This window comes from Petromyzon marinus, chromosome 4 (assembly GCF_048934315.1).
Source record: "Petromyzon marinus isolate PM22_M1 ecotype Great Lakes invasive population chromosome 4, UKy_Petmar_22M1.pri1.0, whole genome shotgun sequence".
Classification (NCBI taxonomy): Eukaryota; Metazoa; Chordata; class Hyperoartia; order Petromyzontiformes; family Petromyzontidae; genus Petromyzon; species Petromyzon marinus.
The window spans coordinates 11,160,667-11,181,748 of record NC_133670.1 but is presented as its reverse complement, the minus strand read 5'-3'; the positions used below and the strand labels follow the sequence as shown (position 1 = coordinate 11,181,748).

The window sequence follows — 21,082 nt, the reverse complement described above, 5'->3', positions numbered from 1 at the left end:
TTGCTGTCGCCACAGCGAGGCTAGATTGGGTAATGCTGTGAGGCTGCCACCGACAGATATGCACATACTATTTACTCATTTGCATGTGCTGAGTTTAGAATGTTGTCACTTGTCACTACATTATGCACATTATTTGTCTTACCCTTTAACCTTAGAGTTAATATCAGATTACTGTAGTCACCTTTAGTAAAACAAAGACAGTTCTTATTGTACAGTACAGTATACATTGCATAAACTCGTGTGTTGTTGTCAAAGGCTTCTCCTGAAGAAGTTTCGTCTGCCAAGGGAACATGAGTGTAAGAAACCATTTACGTATTTCTTTTACACATAAGATTTATTGGAACAAAATTGCTTTTCAGGATGTAGTACAAGAGTCACAACATTCTAGACATTTTTCAACAGATAGACTCAGATCCATGGTTGGTTGCCTCGCTGCTGCATGTGCAGATGCTTTTCAGGTTGGCTTGGTTGCACGGGAGATTGTGGAGCTGCTGAGTGGATTTCACCACAAGCAAGCTGCCCGGCCTGCCAACACCCAGCCCACGCACCTCTCCAACGTTGCCCATGCTGGCAGTCACGCCTCTATGGCCCAGAAGGACATCGGCATCAATGACATCTGTCCCATCTGTCAGGAGAAGCTTTTTAAAAGGAGGCTGCCTGTCACATACTGCAGGTCAGAATTACATGCAAGTGTTTGTTCTCTTGGCTGCCACTATTTATGTGCAAGCCCTGGACCTATGTAAAATTACACGTGGAAACAGCCATGTACCGCTATTCATGGCCATGTTGAGTGTATGATCTACCCCTTATGGTGTCACCTGTGACAGAAAAATGAGGTAGTTTGCACCTTTATTTTGGCCGTCTTGTTGATATGCTGTAAAAGCGTTACGCATAAGGGTGCCCTATGAGACCATGTTTGGCTTACAGCTTTTGTCTTATAAACATAGACCACTGTTTCATTCATATTCCCATAATGCCCCAAAAAGAGGGCACTGTTTACATTGGTGCCCATTAACTACATTATTAAGTTACAGTATCTGTTTGGAAAGGACCTCATCAGTACCACATATAATAAACAGTATTTTAAATAGACTCTCTAATAGTCATGAATGTACTGTTAAATGATATGCTTTCCAGTTAGGAATGTAAATGGCCAAGGCCATAGTTTGTATGAGAACTGCTTGAGGAAGTGGTTACTGGGACAGAGGGATGCATTTTATTTATGAATAAAACTCTCAACGTTCATTGCAGTTCATGGTGTGCTGATTATTCATTGGGATGAATACTTATTTAACAGGAAATATACTGCACTGCTAAATATTTATTCGGATCCAATGCAGAAATTGCTGTAAAAACATGTAACTTCTGAAACCTAATAGGCTCACTGTAGTAGTTAAAACAGTGGCTGGTAACCACACAAACCGACACAAATACAAAATGCAGGACGCTATGCAGGCATGTTGCTCATGTGCTCCAGGCATGGCTGCGGCAACAGCGTGCACATCAGCTGCATGAAGATGTGGGCTGACCACCAGACGAGGGAGGGCGATGATGGCTCGATGACGCTCAGCTGTCCACTGTGCCGGGAGTGCTTTGGCACTTATGCCCTGCTGCAGGAGGAGGCAAATAATGCTGAACAGCTAATCACAGCTGCCGAGAGGGTCCGTCTACACATTAATTCTGGCATTGCGTGCCACCACTGTCAAATGCGCCCCATCCAAGGAACCTGCTACAGGTAGGATGTGGCCCTAGCGTGGTCATCTGCATCGCACTCCCCTGCAGCACACGTTGTGCGTCAGCTTTAGGGTACCTTATATTTGTACAATGTGTTTCCTAGTTTGGTAAAAAAAAACTTGGAAATCATAGCAATAAAATATCCAGTTTGCTACAGGTTACAGCTGAGGTTTGTTTACATGTGTTGGCGAAACTGCTGGTTCAGCTGCATGATTTACCAAATTGGAGGTGAAAACAGGAAAAAGCAATGAGTGTTTTCATCAAGGCTATCATGCAGTAATTTTAAAAAAGATAAGCATTGTCAAGTTAAGATGTACCGCTACTGGATTAGCTTTGCATTGGAATGCTTCAGTGTAGGACATATCCAGTTCATAGTTGTCTGACAAATGAAATGGGTTGTATTGACTTGCCCTGAGACAATATGTGAGATAATATTTAAAATTCCAGAAACAAGTAAAATTTATATGGCTTCACTATCGTGAAATAAAACCTTTTTGTTCAAAGGGCAGTTTCAAGATCGATCACTTTCGTAGTTCAAATGGTTTAGTTCAACACCAACTCTAGTGTTAGGCTAAACACCGAAGTCCATAATCTTTATTTATACTGGAGGAATCCGACGAGTAATAAAGCTCTTTTTCACAGATGTCCAGTTATAGAATGTAATGACGTTTCAATTTGTGTTTAGCAGAGCTGTGTTTTGTCACATAATTTAGAGTGAAAACTAATTTCACCAATTACGATACACCACATTCAGCAGTTGTTCATTGGGAGTCGAAGCTGACTTAACTTAATTTTACATTATAATCTTGTAGCACTGGATAGTGTCATGCACAATTTGATTAACTTGAGAACTCCACTTTTTTCAAAATGTTCTTGCTGTGGTTTTCACACCTGATGAGGATTGCTTGTGTTGCAATCGAAACGTCGTGAGATTTTTTTGTTTTTATTTTATTATTTCCCTTCTACGTGACTTTACCGAAAGAACCAAGAATATAAAAATTTGAGAACTCCAGATAACGTTTTAGGTCTTGAGTTATTATGTTTATATTTACCTATGTAAATAAATTCTGAAAATCTATTTTAAAAGGTTAAAACAACGTGACCCTGAAGTCTTGAGTAATATAGATGAATCATGTACAGTTTTTAATTATAACATTTGGAGTATGCGTTAACTAGAGCCTTATATTTTAACTGCATTGCTACTTTGAGCTACTATATAAAAACATGGCTTTACGAACCCAACATTTTCAGTAAAAATCCTTCAAAAACTTTGTTCTCTTTTAAAGCTATTCCTTTTATTAAGTAGATAAAACTACACAATGCCATTAATTGATACACATTACTCATCACTTAATAACGGGCCCCAATAACTTTTTTTAACAGATTCTTCTCCACTCGTGCGTCAGTTTTTTTCTGTCATGTGAACTCAAGCTGTCCAGCAACATTTATATCCATATGGTTAATAATTATATTTACAGTATGTCATACATCAGTAATTTTCATGCACAAAATGTCTAGTGTGCCACCCGTCTTTCATGCTAGCATTGAACTATATCACATATTGCGACCACATTGAATGCTTCAAAGCACATGTACTGAAATTTTGTTATACAGTAATGTACCGTCATAATTATACATGTCCTATCAAGTCCTGGATGAAGGCCTCCCGATGCCTTCACCGTCGCACGTTTCAATGATGGAACAAGCAGACGTCACATTTGCAGGCTTAGTTTACAAAATAATATTAAAAAGTATTGTACTATACTGTCAGAATAATAATAAAAGTTTTTGGGTTAGATCGCATAAATATAAATGTGTCATTAGCCCACCACCAGACAGCCAATTAGTAAGGTTTGTCACGTGAATAAAACGTGCCAATTAGTTATTACATTAGCACATTGGTGTGATGGTGAGTAAACCCACAAAATGTACAATTGAGTATGACGTTTCTCTGGTGATTTTAACCAGTTTCGTCAGGTGACGAAACTGGTGAAGTCGTCCTGCTTCCGGTCTTAAATAGAGCAAGATGATGTCATCACTGTAAGCCTACAATATTGGTCATGAAAGCCTACATGTTACATTTACTATACTGCCATTGTCAGCAAGCGCCAAGGTGTACAAAACAACCTACTACATTTGATGTTGCAGCTGCCTTTACATGTTTATAGGAGGGCACTACTCTGCCGGGTTCTGCCAGATAACCAGATGTATGAGAGCTATAATAGGTGGGTCACAGTGCTATCTTTGATTGGCTTATAGAACAGTGCCCTGCTAGTTAAAACATTTGCAATGTGAAACCATATATTCAGGAGACAAATTGTTATTCATTAAGATTACTATGTTTTTCATAATATTGTGCATTTTACTCAATGGCTTGCAAGTTTAATATATATGATGGACATGCAGGTGTGTTTTTATGGATAATTGTCCTAAATTTTTAATGGCAACAAGCCCTCTTTCTAACATGCAGTTATAACAGGGTTAAGCCTAAGTGTTGAACTAACAGGGTTAAAATTTGTTAATTAAATTAAAGGACAATGAAACATCAGTTTCTCAGCTAAACACAAATATGAAATAGTCTTCTTTCACGTTCAATATGTTGAAGGTGTTTCACTATTCGCAACATGTATATTTTTTTGCTTTACAATTACGTACATTTATGTTATCCATGGATGTGAAGAGCTTGAATTATTGTAAATCTGTGTCTTTTAATGATCAAATCACACTATTAATGTTTGACGCTGCTATACATTGACCAAATGGTAAAATGTGAATACAGTAGAAAATGTTTTTCATTTGAATGATTCTGCAGTGTCATAGATGTACTGCTCTTACCAAACACATTGTTTTTTTCTGCTGACAGATGTGCAGAGTGCATGGACATACACCTCTGTCGGGAGTGCTTCTTGGCTCGCAATCATTTCCATCACATGTTCGTCTTTAGAAAAGTGAGGTTTTTTTTCAATTGAATTTTTCCCCTCCAATCATACCCATTATTTATATCCCTCTTGCAAACTACTGGTAAAGTGATTGTGTGTTTAAGTCTCAACATAGCTGCTCATCTGTCTGTCTATGCAGTACAGAATTATATAACCACATGGTATCACATGTGCCCATCGGCATTCAGATATGGAAGCACATGTGCTCGCTGCTATTATGCATGCGCAATTCATGCTATCATGCAGGAAACACTTGCGAAGTTTTGAGAATAGATGAACCAATCACTATAAAGCTTTGCACAAAAATATGTATGCATAATGGGTTTCAGTTACTATTTGAGATATCTGAAGTAATATTACAGCAAAGGTGTTATTTTACGTGATAATGTACATTGCGTCGATAAAGCAAGGTTCCCACCAAGATATGTGGATTATACGATGCAAGCCATTTTCAATAGGGGGAATAACAAAGGCATGACACAGCCTATATGCTGAATTTGCTTTTCCTTGCACAGTGTTTGCATTGCTTTTCATGTGATTTTGACTGAAACCTATTAGGTTGAACTGGAATGCAAGAACAAAGTAACGACAAATCCTTAGTTTGCCTCATAAAGAATATGCAGTGATTTTCACCGTTGGTTCCTTCCGGTGGCAGAACTGCATGCCCACTTGCCCCGACGCTTCATGTCATGCTCTTGCAGTTGGGCCGCTCCGCTGAAGTATTTCGGGATTGAGTAAATTTTGTGGTCAGGGCGTGTTGGGGCCGCATTGCCTTGACGGAGACTATGAGGGATTTCTATAACACTTAGGATTTTGTGCCAGGGATGCCACAATGAGTGCACACCCACGTCGACTGGCTGCCATCCTTTCACTTGGATGAGTGCAAACATGTAGGAATATTGTATTAACATACTTTGTTTCAATGGATAATTTCTCTTGAGTGGTAAAGGTTTTATTTACATACTGTATTGCACTTTTCACAACATAAAAATGACCTACTGTAGCATCGAGGTTAGTATATACATGTACTCAATTACGAATTTCCAAAATGCATTGGTTGCGAGATGTTAACTTTCTCGCCTGGTATACACGAGGTCGTGGGTTCAATCCCGACCCTGACACCTGCATATTTGAAGGAATGCATGTTTTCCCCGTGTTCGCGTGGATTTTTATCCAGGTCCTCCGGTTTTTCCCTCCACATTTAGCATCACGCGTTTAGAGTATGTGGCTGCTATAAATTTCCACATGATGTACCACTTTCTTGAGCTATCATTTGTGGTCAGGTAGTTTATGAAAAATAGCTATATAACTCAGTGGGCCTTACCTGGTTAAATAAAAAAAATGTTTAATAGTTTTTTTTTCACGGAGTTGCACATCAGGACAGTTGACATGCATTGTGTTGCACTCTTTTACGCTTCGCTCCACCTGCTACTGACTTCCTGAGCTCTCTGGGTGTAGTCTTACCCTTCTTTTTGTCTCGTACCGAGCACCCTGAAACTTGGGCTAGGTATGCATTTCCTGCCCAACCATTGGTAAGAAGGGGAGCTAGTAGGCAATTCTGTACACTCTTTATTCACAGATTTATTGAGGTACGTTGCCTGTGAAACTGAGACGGCTGCAGGTGTAGACTTTAAAGGCTCGGAAGGAAGCCAGTTGTCCACCCACTGTGCTTTGTAATCAGCCAGGCTTGCAGGTGCTGCCATTCAGGCATTAGTAACCATGCCAGTGCATGCATTTTTCAAACAATTTTTTTGACACAGAAATTCTATACTTTTAAGTACATAATGAGGGAAAGTAAAATATGGCTGTTGTGTGATATGTATTCTAGAGTATGTATAGTAAATGTTAAAATAGCTACATGAATCTTTTTTACGTAGTTAATTGATTTATGTTTCCTTCCTTCAGTATTAGCTTTTAAAAAATTATACATTAATCGTAATTCTGATATTAGGAAGCCACTGGAGGTATGCACTTTTAAATCTGAATTAAAAACTAATTTCTTTATAACTGTTTTTGTGTTTAGTTTGTTGTCCTTCCCCCACACCTTCGATTAGTGCGGTTGGCTACATACGGTGCAAAAGACGTTCAACATACAATCATTGCAGTCACGAAAGCTTTAAATCGAAATTTAACGTTCAACATACATATATAATTTGCTTTCAGCTTGCCCAGAAGGGTGGGTAGGGATAATTTGCCCTGGGACTCACACCAACGAGGCCTCCACATAGCAGTCTGCGCCGGGCCTCCAGAAACTTCTGGGTAGCCCTGTTTGCTCTTAATATGTGCTGTTTTTTATATATATATGTGTGTGCATATGTATATTGAGTAATCCCATGAAAATGGGAATAAATCTCTGCCAGAAAAGAATGCAGCACACCCATATGTTTACTCCCTATAAATATTAATGGTGCTGAGCCGGCAGCAAGAGGTGCAATGTGTTTAAACAGCGAGGCGACGTGTCAACCTAGTCTTTGTTCCACCACACCTGAGCATTGTATATCAATCTAACCCCGAAGTGAGAAGGTGCTAACTTTATAAATAAAGTCACAATGTGCAGGAAATCAAATTAAGTCAATGCATTTTTATAATTGTTATTGTTATGCATGGATTACATTGTGTTCGTTTCATGCACATAACGGTTACACCATGACTGATTGATGGACATTACACTACCTCCTTTTTCAATTGTGTCCTAATGTTGTTTCACTAACTGTCAGTTTTTTTTATAAGGCGAGGGAAAGTGAAAGGGCAGCCCTGCAATTTCTTGTTCATACCACTGATATCGGAAAGGCCCCCACTAGAAGGCACTGTAAAGAGCCCCTCTAGAAGGTATTTTTTTATCTTTTCCATACTGCGACCTGCTGATCAACGAATTGTGATGTACCCGTTTATACTTCTGGGGGGGGGCGGGGGGGGGACAGAGATGCAGAGTGCTAACCATTACACCGCAGCACGATCAAGACAAGTAGAACGTGGTAATAGTTGTGTACACTATGCATATGCATATTGTTGTTTTGTAGACACGATCCTCCAGCTGGTGTCCAGTACAAACAGAGTCCGGGCAGCTGCTGCCCTCAGTGAAGAACCAGGGGACGAATGCCAGGGAACAGGGCTGTACCAAGTATGTATCACCACAGCGTCCCACGCAGTGCGCTGAAGCTGTACACACTTCACTTTGTTAACTGGTTAGGCATGGGGAGAAAACACTTCTTCTCTCCTTTGACCTATGAAGAGCAATTATTCGAGGTTCAGTTGTAATTGATTTATCCATTGCATTGTGTTGTCTCAGAGTTTGTGAATTGCAGACACACCCACCCTTCACATCCACATTTATATTTTGCTCAGTTCAAAGTTATAAAGTCCACGGTTTGGAGTTTGTAGCCACAGTCACGCACAGGAGAAAGTCCCACCTGTGCATTAGGTATCCGTGTCTTCCATGGTTTCTGCGGATCCGGTTCAGCACAACCCATTGTTTCTTTGGAAGACCAAAGCCGGGCAGTGTAGTGGTGGTGGGCTCACTGAGTAGATGTTTTTTGGGCACATTGCTTGAAGGCCACGAGTTGATCCACATAATTTCCATGCTGAAATTCGCGTTACGCATCGTGTGTGTGGGTTTCCAAAACGGTTCTCTAGATCTTGGCCATGGACGCAGGATATTGTAAAGATCGGGGGAATACCACACAAAGTGCTTAAATGCTTAGAGTAGAAGATGTAACAAAATTAAACACTGGCACTTGTTATTCTCTTTGTATTTGAGCATAGTCTCCCTTGGAAAAGTCTTGTCTCACTGAGCTCTCACTTGGTTAGAAATGCTGCACTGCTATTGGTGCATTCAAATATCCAACATAAAGATTGGTGATAATTAAATGTTTCAGTGTTGTACTTCTGCTTGAGCAGACATTGCACATATCGCACACAACCGGAATATGCTTATCTGTTCTGCCCTTTGCCATGCTGCACCACCCTGTCAGGTACAATTGCAGCAGCTCATTGTTTAGCTTGTCCACCAGAATGTTTGCTAATGTTAAATGATAGACACCCTTATTATTATCACTTGTTTGCAAATATGGGTGTCGAGAGCAAGGAAGGAAAACATGGATGTGATTGCTATTGCAAACATTGCCAGGATGTCGCGTGGTGTAAACACCTTTCACCTTTGTGTGTATCATATGACATGGGCACTCTTCGAGTGCCAACTCTTAACAACAAAGACGGGTTTCCTTATTCTAATACATGTATATATCGAGTACCACTGTTGGTAGAGCATTTCATTTACAATCGAAAGTTTAAGATTTAAAATGCTGGTGGATAAATTATGATCCGAGTTGGAAGCCTCGGCTCATCATTCCTCCACATTGAGTACCACATGAAGGAGGTCGTTATTGGAGACACTGGCCCCCCACCAAGGGAATGTGGAATTTTCACCGCTGATTCGTGACTGCCAACCAAAATGCATGCAATCTCAATGTTCATTTGAGCATGGAAACAATGACTTTGACTTTACTCTTAATGACTCTTGACTGAAGTTGCCCCAGTTGACATCTACTACTTTACTCTTGCACCATCTGCAGACTTCTCCATCTTTAGTTATCTACCCAATGGCAAAAACTTTGAAACTCCAGCATGTCCAATATTTAGTTTCTCAATTACACTGTAACAAACCTCTGTCTTAAAGTCATCAAGCAAAATTGTATTCTTTTGTGCATATTAGTCTTTTAGCAAGCATTTTTCCAGAACTTCAATGATGAAGTGTGAACCTCTAAGAATGAGTCCAATCCACATCATTTTCTGGGTTATTCTTATTATACTTCTCTTTGCTCTGTCTGCGCCTCGGTTGTGGAATTCCCTACAGTTGGAAATTAGTTTATCCGATAATGTGGATACTTTTAATTATCGTCTAAAAACACATCTTCTTAAGTCCGTTTATTTGATTTAACTCATTTTCTCTTGTCCTTTCCTTAACCGTATTGTTACAAGGCGCCTTACAAAGACATGTAAATTAAATTATTATCACCTACAGACATGTACGTATTTTTAAAAGGTGTGTTCATGAAAGTGACGTTGTTCACACTGTTTCTCTTGTGCTCCTTTGCAGTGCAATTGCCTCTTGTCCAGGTGAAGCACTGCAGGAGAGTGCTCTGGCCTCACTCCCCATCCTGTTGGTGGGTCCGTTGAGTCGGCTCATGGCTCCAGGACGACAGTGTCGTGTGTGCCTAAGGTCATTCAGGCAGGGACAGCACGTGCGCCCTCGACCCTGCCGGCACATGGTAAGAGTCTCTATGCTCAATCATGTAGTTCATGGGTGGTTGACATGGTCTTGTGGTAGCACGTTCGCCACTTGTTTTTCACGGTTATTTTTTGTGTTTATTTTGTTGTCCTTTCTCCATACCTCCGATTAGCATGGTTGGCTATGTACGGTGTAAAATAAGTAAAAAATACATAAAAACAAGGTTCAAATCCAGCAGCTACCCTCATTAATGCTGCAGTTGTATTAACCATAATAATACGCACCGTCTGCTTCACAGTGAACGTTAAAGATCTCATGCCATAATTCGCAACATCAGGCCCTTCGTGTTCCGGTGCCATGGTCCAAATTTGTCAAATGTGCAAAATGACCTACAAATGACTAAATTTGGATTATGTGTAACAATCATCACCCCTATTGCAAAACTTAGCAGGACCCTCTTAAAAAAAGTGTCATGGGACTTAGCGAGGGTTTTGTCCGTAAACAACTGCTGATGTACACACGCTCCTGCGATATGCATATCTGACTGAACACACATCTCGTTACATTTCACTCCTGCTCACTTCGGTGATAAGCGATTTGTTTGCCAAAGTAGCATGGCTGAAACTTTCATAAAGAACGTCACACATGCAGGCCATTCATGCTCTGATGTAACCAGGCCTTAGTGACAACACACTGTTGTGACTTATACGGGGAAAAAAATGCACTTTGTACTTTATGTAAAATTGGCTCTTTTGTGCAATACATTATTGATTGACACTTATTGGTATGCCTATGTTGTGCAATGGAATTGATTAAATGCCCGATATACTCTACCCCCTAAAATGTGTTAGAAACACAACCTTTTTTCATGCGCAGGTATGTGCTATTCAAACCATAATAATCCCTTTAAGGCTATCTTTTCAACACCATCCTCCAGGTATACAGTGCAGTATGTGGGAACCAAGCTTGCCCTAGCTTCACAAAATGTGATCTCGCTGGTAATGCCTTCGTTCGACGGTATTTCTCCACGCGTGTGGGAAAGTTTATCATCACCGAACTGTGGATGCAAGTGCTTGCACAGGAGTGTTTCTGCAACCGTCAAGATACAAAGTTAGATACCACTTTGGGCGATGCTAACGCAAGCCGTCCCTCCTCTTAAAGGAAGCACGCACAAGCATAGCCTAAACATGTTTATGTCGCATTAAGTCTTATCACCCACTTTTTCACTCCTTTGAAAAATACAAATATTCATGCTCGTTCGTTTTCATAAGAGTTAATTTAGTTGAGAAGTGTGTATACATTTGTTAAATATAGGTACTGGTTCTATACATTGAGGGAAAAAAGTATTTGATCCCCTGCTGATTTTGTACGTTTGCCCACTGACAAAGAAATGATCAGTCTATAATTTTAATGGTAGGTTTATTTGAACAGTGAGAGACAGAATAACAACAACAACAAAATCCAGAAAAACGCATGTCAAAAATGTTATAAATTGATTTGCATTTTAATGAGGGAAATAAGTATTTGACCCCCTCTCAATTAGAAAGATTTCTGGCTCCCAGGTGTCTTTTATACAGGTAACGAGCTGAGATTAGGAGCACACTCTTAAAGGGAGTGCTCCTAATCTCAGCTTGTTACCTGTATAAAAGACACCTGTTCACAGAAGCAATCAATCAATCATATTCCAAACTTTCCACCATGGCCAAGACCAAAGAGCTCTCCAAGGATGTCAGGGACAAGATTGTAGACCTACACAAGGCTGGAATGGGCTACAAGACCATTGCCAAGCAGCTTGGTGAGAAGGTTGGTGCGATTATTCGCAAATGAAAGAAACACAAAAGAACTGTCAATCTCCCTCGGCCTGGGGCTCCATGCAAGATCTCACCTCGTGGAGTTGCAATGATCATGAGAACGGTGAGGAATCAGGCCAGAACTACACGGAAGGATCTTGTCAATGATCTCAAGGCAGCTGGGACCATAGTCACCAAGAAAAAAATTGGTAACACACTACGCCGTGAAGGACTGTAGGGCCGGCAAGGTCCCCTTGCTCAAGAAAGCACATATACATGCCCGTCTGAAGTTTTGATGCGATGAAGTTGTGCTATCCCCTTAGCAGAAAAACACCCCCAAAGCATAATTTTTCCACCTCCATGTTTGACAGTGGGGATGGTGTTCTTGGGGTCATAGGCAGCATTCCTCCTCCAAACACGGAAAGTTGAGTTAATGCCAAAGAGCTCCATTTTGGTCTCATCTGACCACAACACTTTCACCCAGTTGTCCTCTGAATCATTCAGATGTTCATTGGCAAACTTCAGACGGGCATGTATATGTGCTTTCTTGAGCAGGGGGACCTTGCCGGCGCTACAGTCCTTCACGGCGTAGTGTGTTAGCAATTGTTTTCTTGGTGACTATGGTCCCAGCTGCCTTGAGATCATTGACAAGATCCTTCCGTGTAGTTCTGGCCTGATTCCTCACTGTTCTCATGATCATTGCAACTCCACGAAGTGAGATCTTGCATGGAGCCCCAGGCCGAGGGAGATAGACAGTTCTTTTGTGTTTCTTCCATTTGCGAATAATCGCACGAACTGTTGTCATCTTCTCACCAAGCTGCTTGGCAATGGTCTTATTCCAGCCTTGTGTAGGTCTACAATCTTGTCCCTGACATCCTTGGAGAGCTCTTTGGTCTTGGCCATGGTGGAGAGTTTGAAATCTGATTGATTGATTGCTTCTGTGGACAGGTGTCTTTTATACAGGTAACAAGCTGAGATTAGGAGGACTCCCTTTAAGAGTGTGCTCCTAATCTCAGCTCATTACCTGTACAAAAGACACCTGGGAGCCAGAAATCTTTCTGATTGAGAGGGGGTCAAATACTTATTTCCCTCAATAAAATGCAAATCAATTTATAACATTTTTGACATGCGTTTTTTTTATTTTTGTTGTTGTTACTCTGTCTCTCACTGTTCAAATAAACCTAATATTAAAATTATAGACTGATTATTTATTTGCCAGTGGGCAAACGTACAAAATCAGCAGGGGATCAAATATTGTTTTCCCTTACTGTAAGTTGCTTACCTATTAAAAGAAGCAAACAGCTTTGTTCATGAAAGATGTTTCTGTTTGGTTACTTCACAAGAGATGTTATTTCTTAGAAGTGTCGTATGTAAACTGTAACAATGCATGGTAGTTTTGTTGCAATCCAATACAAAAAGCTTTATATGGGCATATTTAATTATTTATATTGCAGTTTCACAAGGACTGCATTGACCGCTGGCTACTCAATGTGTCTGGGACGTGCCCAGTGGATGACCTGCCTTTGACCCAGCCTGCATTGAGAGGTGCACACAAGGAAGAGGTGAAGTTGGGAGTGAGGCAGAGACTCCCAAAGCCAGAAGGCCTACCTGAAGGCTTCTTTCTCAGTGGGCTCATGCTAATTTCAACACACAAATCTCAATGAAATGTATATATGTGTAGTGGATTCAACTAAGTTGCAGACGTACTTCTTGGAGGCAACACATTTATTAACACCAACACATTTACACAAAGGGGTTACTGCCCCTTTACCAGATAACCTAAGGTGGTGGACCACCAGTCTAACTACGCTAGTTACTGGGAGTAGCTACAACGGACAGGACCCTGGCTTGGGTCCTCGTCCACTTGTTGGTGACTTCTTCTTGGACGTAGAACGTATATCGTAGATCTTCAAATGATAACAGCAACGCCGAGAGCCCCGGTCCCTGTGGGGACCCGGTTTATATGCTCCCAGATCGTGGCTGGCTCCGCCCTTGGCCACGACCACCTTCGAGAAACCTCTTGTCGTTTCTCGACCCTTCCCGTAGGATCTCCCCCTGACACGTGACCACCCCCAAGCTCCCACCTGGGGCCCCTGTGTAGATCTTACTAGTCACGTGCCTTCCAGGGTCAACCAGAGTGCCATGACCTAGGGTAACCTCACCCCATGGCTGACACTCTCACACTCCCTCCTGTAGGAGTCAGCACTGCATGCCACTCGTAGTGCCACTAAGCGCTATCCCAGTGCTCACCGAGCCCCCTCTAGGGCTGGTACTACACCCACCTACGGGGTGTCCGCAATGAGAATGCATCGCGTGCCGTGCTTCGCGAGAGCCGGCATTACTCAGTGACATTCACAATGTCGCTACATGCGTGATGTCCACGATGTGAGTACATCGCACACCGTGCCCCTCTAGGGCCAGCACCACACAGTGACATCCGCGATGTCACTACATATGCATGGGACTTCTGGCCCAGGTGTCACAGCAGAGGGTAGTGCGTTTGTGTTAGACCAGTCGCCCCGTTACACAGTATTGACATCTGCTTATAGCAGAAATACCAGTCAACAAAAAATATAATTTGGTGAGCATCAATGCACATAGGAACATTGATCATAGATACGGAACTTGTTCAATCAAATTAGCCCTTTCACATGGTCTTTGAACACAAGAGTTGACACTGAATGAAAATTATGGCAAGCAGCAGGTGACAGGTATGCAGGTGGAAGCCCAGGGATTGGCACCCAAAGGATGGGGGGAGAGAGTAAGATCACTCTTGGAAAAACCTACAAAACCCCCACCCACCTACGGGCACTCCAAATGGCTGTCTAAGACCTTCAAAGGGAAAAGAGGAAATAACTCTTAACTTGGTATCTTGCCCACTAAAGAGGACACAGGCAGAGCTATGCAATGTGATTTTAGTGATGAGTCTGTTGAGAGCCATGTTTATGGAAACTTTAATGGTCCATACTTGGGAAGAGCTATTTCCAGAGACCTGCCAAATGTGATATGCCACATGAAGCACCAGAAAGCTGCAGCCCTCTTGCAAGACCGGGCAGGGTTCTCCCCTGCCCACCCATACCTCATTGAGACTCTGGTCCTCGCAGGAATCATGCTGAGATACAGCTAAACATTACTTGTGAAGCAAAAAAAGACAATCACAGTCGTCCCTTTATTTCTACAGGCCTAAATTTACAACATAATGCCATTCATTACTGGTGAATAATCATCTGTTTAGAAAATGTTATTTTATGGCATCTGTTTTTATTGCCAAACTATACTGATGACAAGGGGATGTTTAAACACAAGAATTCAGCTGAGTTCCAACAGAATAACCTTGCCGACATCATACTTATATGCATGTTGTATATGCAGAAATATCTTTAAATATATGGTAGTGTAATGATACAATATATTAAACGTAGACAAATGTATGCACTTTGGTTGTAAAACATTTTTGATTAGCTAAGCTTTTGATTCATACGTGTTCAGCTAGTTGTAAACCATAGCACCTCCGATTAGCACGGTTGGCTACGTACGGTGTGAAAGAAGTTCAACATACATACATACGTAGACCACCCATCCACATGCCTGCATTGGGTCAGAGGCACGCCTCGGGTTTATTCAGCAACTTTTACCCAACATTGTATAAACCTGGATCCCTCAATCAACGGCCTTGAAGAATGCATAATTACAGTAAGGAATTGTGGACTGATAATAATTTACATTAGATTTGTTTAACATAAAACTGTCAAATTCTGATCATAATTTCACATTGATCACATACGTACTCAGTAATTTACATGTTTCAATCAAAGTGAGGGTTTACCTTCATTAAGCATGTGTGGGAACTCAGTTTGGTGGTTCACAGATGTTATCAACTGTAGCACAGTGATTATTGTTGCCTAACATGGTCACTATCTGCATTGGTGTGCATGATTAAAAAGTACAATCTGAACAAATAATATAGCAATGCAATTTGCCATTCTACCAAGAGAGCAAAAGGTGCACCAACACAAATGTATTCATAAGACAAACCCACATAGGTGCCAATTGACAGAACAGCATTGCAACCTTGGAGACCACCGTACACAATAAGGTGCTTTCTCCCTTCTCGTCCAATCTGACATGGCATGTAAGGAATGCGGGAGACTTTGCCTCCTTTTAACGTGGTGGTTCTTAATCCTTTTGTCATGGATCAGAGCCCAGCCTGGGAAAGCGCCAATTGCTGTTCCCAAGCCCACGGAGCAGGGAGACCAGCACGCACGCACATTTTATCCAGGGCAGTGTTTACTTCCTTGACCCTGCTGACACCGTCATGACAACAACATTAGGGCAAATATATATTTATCTTCACTTTATCCACATAAGTGTTGCTAAAATGCATAATCTGACCATACGTTTGCGACCAAAGTGGATAAAATGAACTGCATAAATGTATGTATCCTGTCACACCTATATAGATTATGCACGGAAATCAGTGAATCAAATAATGGTCAATATAGAGCTGAACCAGGTGAGGGATATTAGGAAAGTTATTTCTTTTTTTGACCAAATACAAATGACCCTAGGACTACACCGTATAAAACAGTCTCCATTCAGCAGCTTTCCTCCTCTTTCCTCCTGATGACGATCGCTTGTGTTGTGATCAAAACGTCGCAGTTTTTTTAAATTCATATTCTTTGGGTCGTTCAGTAAAGTCACGTAGACTTTACCGAAAGAACCAAAAAGTGTGGATTCCTGCAGTCACGAAAGCTTCAAATCACGTATTTTGTTATTTTCTTTGAACCATCTACGTGACTTTAACGAACGACCCAAAGAATATGAATGACTGCAGTCACAAAAACTTTAAGTCAAGATTCAAATACATACTGTCAGCCACATTGTATGAAGCAAAGAAGTGGAAAATACCATTATGCCTGTATTCTATGGTTCTTTCAGTAAAGTCACGTAGATAGAAAAAAATAATAACAATAAAATAATAAAAATGAAAATAAAGTGAATAAAAAATAAAAAAAATATCACGACATTTCAATCGCAACACAAGCAGTCATCAGGAACAGGGAGGTTAGCCTCTGAGGGCAAGCTGTTTATAAAGGTTTAGAGATGGGCGGGGCAGCTAATGTTAATGTAGGAGAAGGCTCCGACACCGGCAATAGGTCTACACCAATCAGAGAGCTGTTTATCAAGGTTTAGAGATGGGCGGGGCAGCTAATGTTAATGTAGGAGAAGGCTCCGACACCGGCAATAGGTCTACACCAGGGGTCGGGAACCTATGGCTCGCGAGCCAGATGTGGCTCTTTTGATGATTGCATATGGCTCGCAGATAAAACAAAATATTCTCACTTGTTTTAATCCATCCATCGATTTTTCACTGCGCATGTCCTGTTCAGGGCTGCAGGAGCAATTGTCCATTATTTTAATTGGATGATACTGGCCTACGTTTGCCGTTGCTGGGTAAAACAGGTAAACGCCCCCTTTTGAATCAGTCTGAGACTGCGTCTGCTCGGTCATTAGCTCAAAGCTAACCCTTCGACGAAGAAGATGGCGAAAAGAAAAAAAGACGACGAGTATCGTACATTTCAGGACGAATGGACCGAAGAATTCGCCTTTGTGGAGAGAGCGGGTTCTGCGGTGTGTCTAATTTGCAATGACAAAATTACATCGTTGAAACGGTCGAATGTAAAGCGGCACTTCGACACGCGCCACGCTACCTTTGCATCAAAATACCCTGCGGGAGACAGCAGAAAGAAAGCGTGCCAAGAGCTTCTGAGCAGGGTGCAAGCTAGCCAGCAGCAACTCCGCGTATGGACCCGGCAAGGTGACTATAATTCGGCTAGCTTTGCTGGTTCTTTAGCAATAGTGAGGAACGGAAAACCATTCACAGATGGCGAGTATGCTAAAACGTTCATGCTGGATGTAGCCAATGAACTTTTTGATGATTTTCCGAACAAAGACAAGATAATCAAACGGATACAAGACATGCCTCTGTCGGCAAGAACTGTTCATGATCGTACCATCGTGATGGCAAACAAAGTGGAGGAAACGCAAGTGAAGGACATAAATGCAGCGCCGTTCTTTTCTCTGGCTTTGGATGAGTCAACAGACGCGAGCCATTTGTCGCAGTTCAGCGTGATTGCAAGATATGCTGTTGGTGACACACTGCGCGAAGAAAGTCTTGCTGTTCTGCCATTAAAAGGGTCCACAACAGGTGAGGATTTATTCAAGTCTTTCATGGAGTTTGCTCAAGAAAAAAGTCTACCTATGGATAAACTTCTCTCAGTGTGTACTGATGGTGCTCCGTGTATGGTGGGGAAAAACAAAGCATTTGTGGCGCTTCTCCGTGAACATGAAAATAGACCCATCCTAAGTTTCCATTGCATTATACACCAGGAGGCACTTTGTGCTCAGATGTGTGACAGGCAGTTTGGCGAAGTGATGTCGCTGGTCATTCGTGTGATCAACTTTATTGTTGCCCGAGCCTTAAATGATCGCCAGTTTAAAACACTGCTGGATGAAGTTGTAAATAACTATCCTGGTCTGCTTTTGCACAGCAATGTGCGTTGGTTGTCAAGAGGGAAGGTGCTTAGCCGTTTTGCGGCTTGCCTGAACGAAATCCGGACTTTCCTTGAAATGAAAGGCGTCGGGCATCCTGAGCTAGCCGACACCGAGTGGCTCCTCAAGTTTTACTATCTCGTAGATCTGACTGAACATCTGAACCAGCTCAACGTGAAAATGCAAGGCATTGGAAATACAGTGTTATCCCTTCAACAAGCTGTATTTGCTTTTGAAAACAAGCTGGAGCTTTTCATCACGGATCTTGAAACAGGTCGTTTACTACATTTTGAAAAACTGAGCCAATTTAAAGATGCATGCACAGCAAGTGAGCCCATTCAAAACCTTGATCTCCACCAGCTAGCTGGCTGCACATCCAGTCTCCTACAGTCCTTCAAAGCACGCTTTGGAGAATTTCGTGAGCACACTCGTCTTTTTAAGTTCATCACCCATCCAAACGAGTGTTCACTGAACACAGCCGACCTGAATTACATCCCTGGTGTCTCCGTCAGAGATTTTGAAGCAGAAGTGGCTGACCTGAAGGCCTCAGACATGTGGGTGAATAAGTTCAAGTCACTGAATGAAGATTTGGAAAGAATCACACGACAGAAAGCGGAGTTGGCGAGCAAGCACATGTGGACAGAAATGAAAAAACTCCAACCCGAAGACCAGCTGATTCTCAAAACTTGGAACGCGCTTCCTGTCACATACCACACACTGCAGCGTGTGAGTATTGCTGTATTGACCATGTTTGGATCTACGTATGCATGTGAGCAGTCATTCTCACATCTTAAAAACATCAAGTCCAACCTACGATCACGTTTAACGGATGAAAGCCTCAACGCTTGCATGAAGCTTAACCTCACCAAGTACCAACCCGACTACAAAGACATCAGCAAATCCATGCAGCACCAGAAGTCGCATTAATGGTGAGTGTTATAACAACATTATTTAAAAGAATAAATTCAGAGGCTTATTATACTGACATTTAGTTGAATTCACTTTTAAAATATATTATATGGCTCTCACTGAAATAAATTTCCAAATGTTTTGCTTTCATGGCTCTCTTAGTCAAAAAGGTTCCCGACCCCTGGTCTACACCAATCAAAGCATTGCACCTCGCTCCACACACCCACACTGCTGACGGTGGTGGACAAGAAAACACAAATCAAGTCATGACCCAAAGTGGTTGATGACATCTTTTCAATGATTGCTGAGTTTAAAACCGTCGTCTCGGTTGAAATTGTGTCTGTGTCTATATGGATGGCTTCGTGAATGAATCTTTGTTGATAGCCAGTCGGATTGCAAAGTAACATCGTCTTAGAGAAATCAATTTCATGTGAGCTAGCCGCATTAAAATAATGATCAGCCAGGGCAGAAGTATTGGTCCTGCCGTGTTTCAGATCTGCCTTATGTTCACGAACACAGTCAGAGACATGCTGTTTGGTTTCCCCAATGTAACTGCTGCCGCAGATACTGTACAGCTTAGTTTGTAGACGCCGGGATATTGCATGTCAGGAATCCTGTCCTTCACAGATGGGATCAGGTCACGAATTTTATGCACTGTGTTAAATCGGACCTGGATCTTGTGTTTGTTCAAGATTTTGGAAATCTTTTTGGTTATTCCTGGTATGTAAGGTAAGGTGATGATTTTTATTGGATCTTCAGATGGCTCCTTCCTCACGGTTGGGGTGATGGCTTTTTTTATTCACTTTATTTTCATTTTTTATTGTTTTATTGTTATTATTTTATTTTGATTTAAAGCTTTCGTGACTGCAGGGATTCATATTATTGGTCCTTTCGGTAAAGTCACGTAGAAGGGAAACAATAAAATAATACAAATATGAAAATATTATTTTATTATTTTTTTTCTATCTACGTGACTTTACCGAAAGAACCATAGAATATGAATTCCTGCAGTCACGAAAGTTTTAAGTCAAAATTTAACCATTATGCCTGGTTTTCGTAGATTATAAAAAGGTATTTGATTCAGTGAAAACGGATGCAGCCATCCAAGCTCACAAACCGAGGTCTTAAAATATATATATAAATTATCAAAACTTTAGAAATTAGGAACTGCTTTAATGAGATTTTCATTAAAAGTGTTAAAATATAAATCTGAAACGATTTACAACCAATCATTCATGTGATACAGAGACGAGTTGAGCAACATCTTTTTACAGGGTTAACCACTGCTATGCTGCGCTTCTTGATAATTATATGAATACAGAATAGTTATGATGGTAAAATTAAAGTTGTATTTAACATATATCCTTGTGTACTTGCATATTAGTGCAATATTAACCATAAATCTGATTAATGTTTCTTTCACTTAATTTAACTGTGAATGGTTTAGAAGAAATGTGTCAAAGACAACTTACATTGCAGGAAATATATTTTCTTTAATATAATTGTGCAACTTTTTCAACTTCTCCTGTTCTCTTTTAACTGATTTTCTATTTGCTTCATTGGCGTACAAATGAGACTATCTTGGTCTCAAGTTCTAACTGCTTAACAAATAAACTTAACTTAACAGAACTTTGCAAAGTCGTCTTTTAAAAGTGTGTTACCTTTAATGTTCGGGTATTTATCTCTGTAGGATGTCACATGGGCAATAATAATAATACTGAGTTATTAACCCAGCATGCCTTCAGGGAAATGGCAGCAATAGGATAGAGCCTACTGATGCCTGTGGTATCTTAGTGAGCCATCAAGCCTGGGCAGGCATTCTGCAGCCCAGCACAATTCCCACAACCGTTGACCCACAAAAAGTTGGTTCTATGCCATTTACATGAAGTAGACAAGAATCCACTTGAGACCTGGGGCCTGTTATTAGATCA

At 41.2% G+C, this 21,082-nt stretch overlaps 1 protein-coding gene across 5 annotated transcripts in view; it reads left to right on the top strand.

The window, feature by feature from the left end:
* ZSWIM2 (zinc finger SWIM-type containing 2) overlaps nucleotides 1-20,780 on the top strand; it is a 29,709-nt gene extending 8,929 nt beyond the window's left edge. For 2 of the 5 annotated variants that reach the window (XM_076056223.1, XM_032946269.2), the window contains exons 4-10: nucleotides 256-296; nucleotides 448-673; nucleotides 1,478-1,735; nucleotides 4,598-4,682; nucleotides 7,694-7,794; nucleotides 9,769-9,940; nucleotides 10,838-12,311. In XM_076056223.1, coding sequence (XP_075912338.1) covers nucleotides 256-296; nucleotides 448-673; nucleotides 1,478-1,735; nucleotides 4,598-4,682; nucleotides 7,694-7,794; nucleotides 9,769-9,940; nucleotides 10,838-11,059 — 1,105 coding nt within the window. In that variant the 3' untranslated portion in view covers nucleotides 11,060-12,311. Of the gene's footprint in view, nucleotides 1-255; nucleotides 297-447; nucleotides 674-1,477; nucleotides 1,736-4,597; nucleotides 4,683-7,693; nucleotides 7,795-9,768; nucleotides 9,941-10,837; nucleotides 12,316-13,144 lie in introns of those variants that run through there. The other 3 variants (XM_032946271.2, XM_032946268.2, XM_032946272.2) reach the window with 3 other exon arrangements.
* Nucleotides 20,781-21,082: the final 302 nt, after the last annotated feature.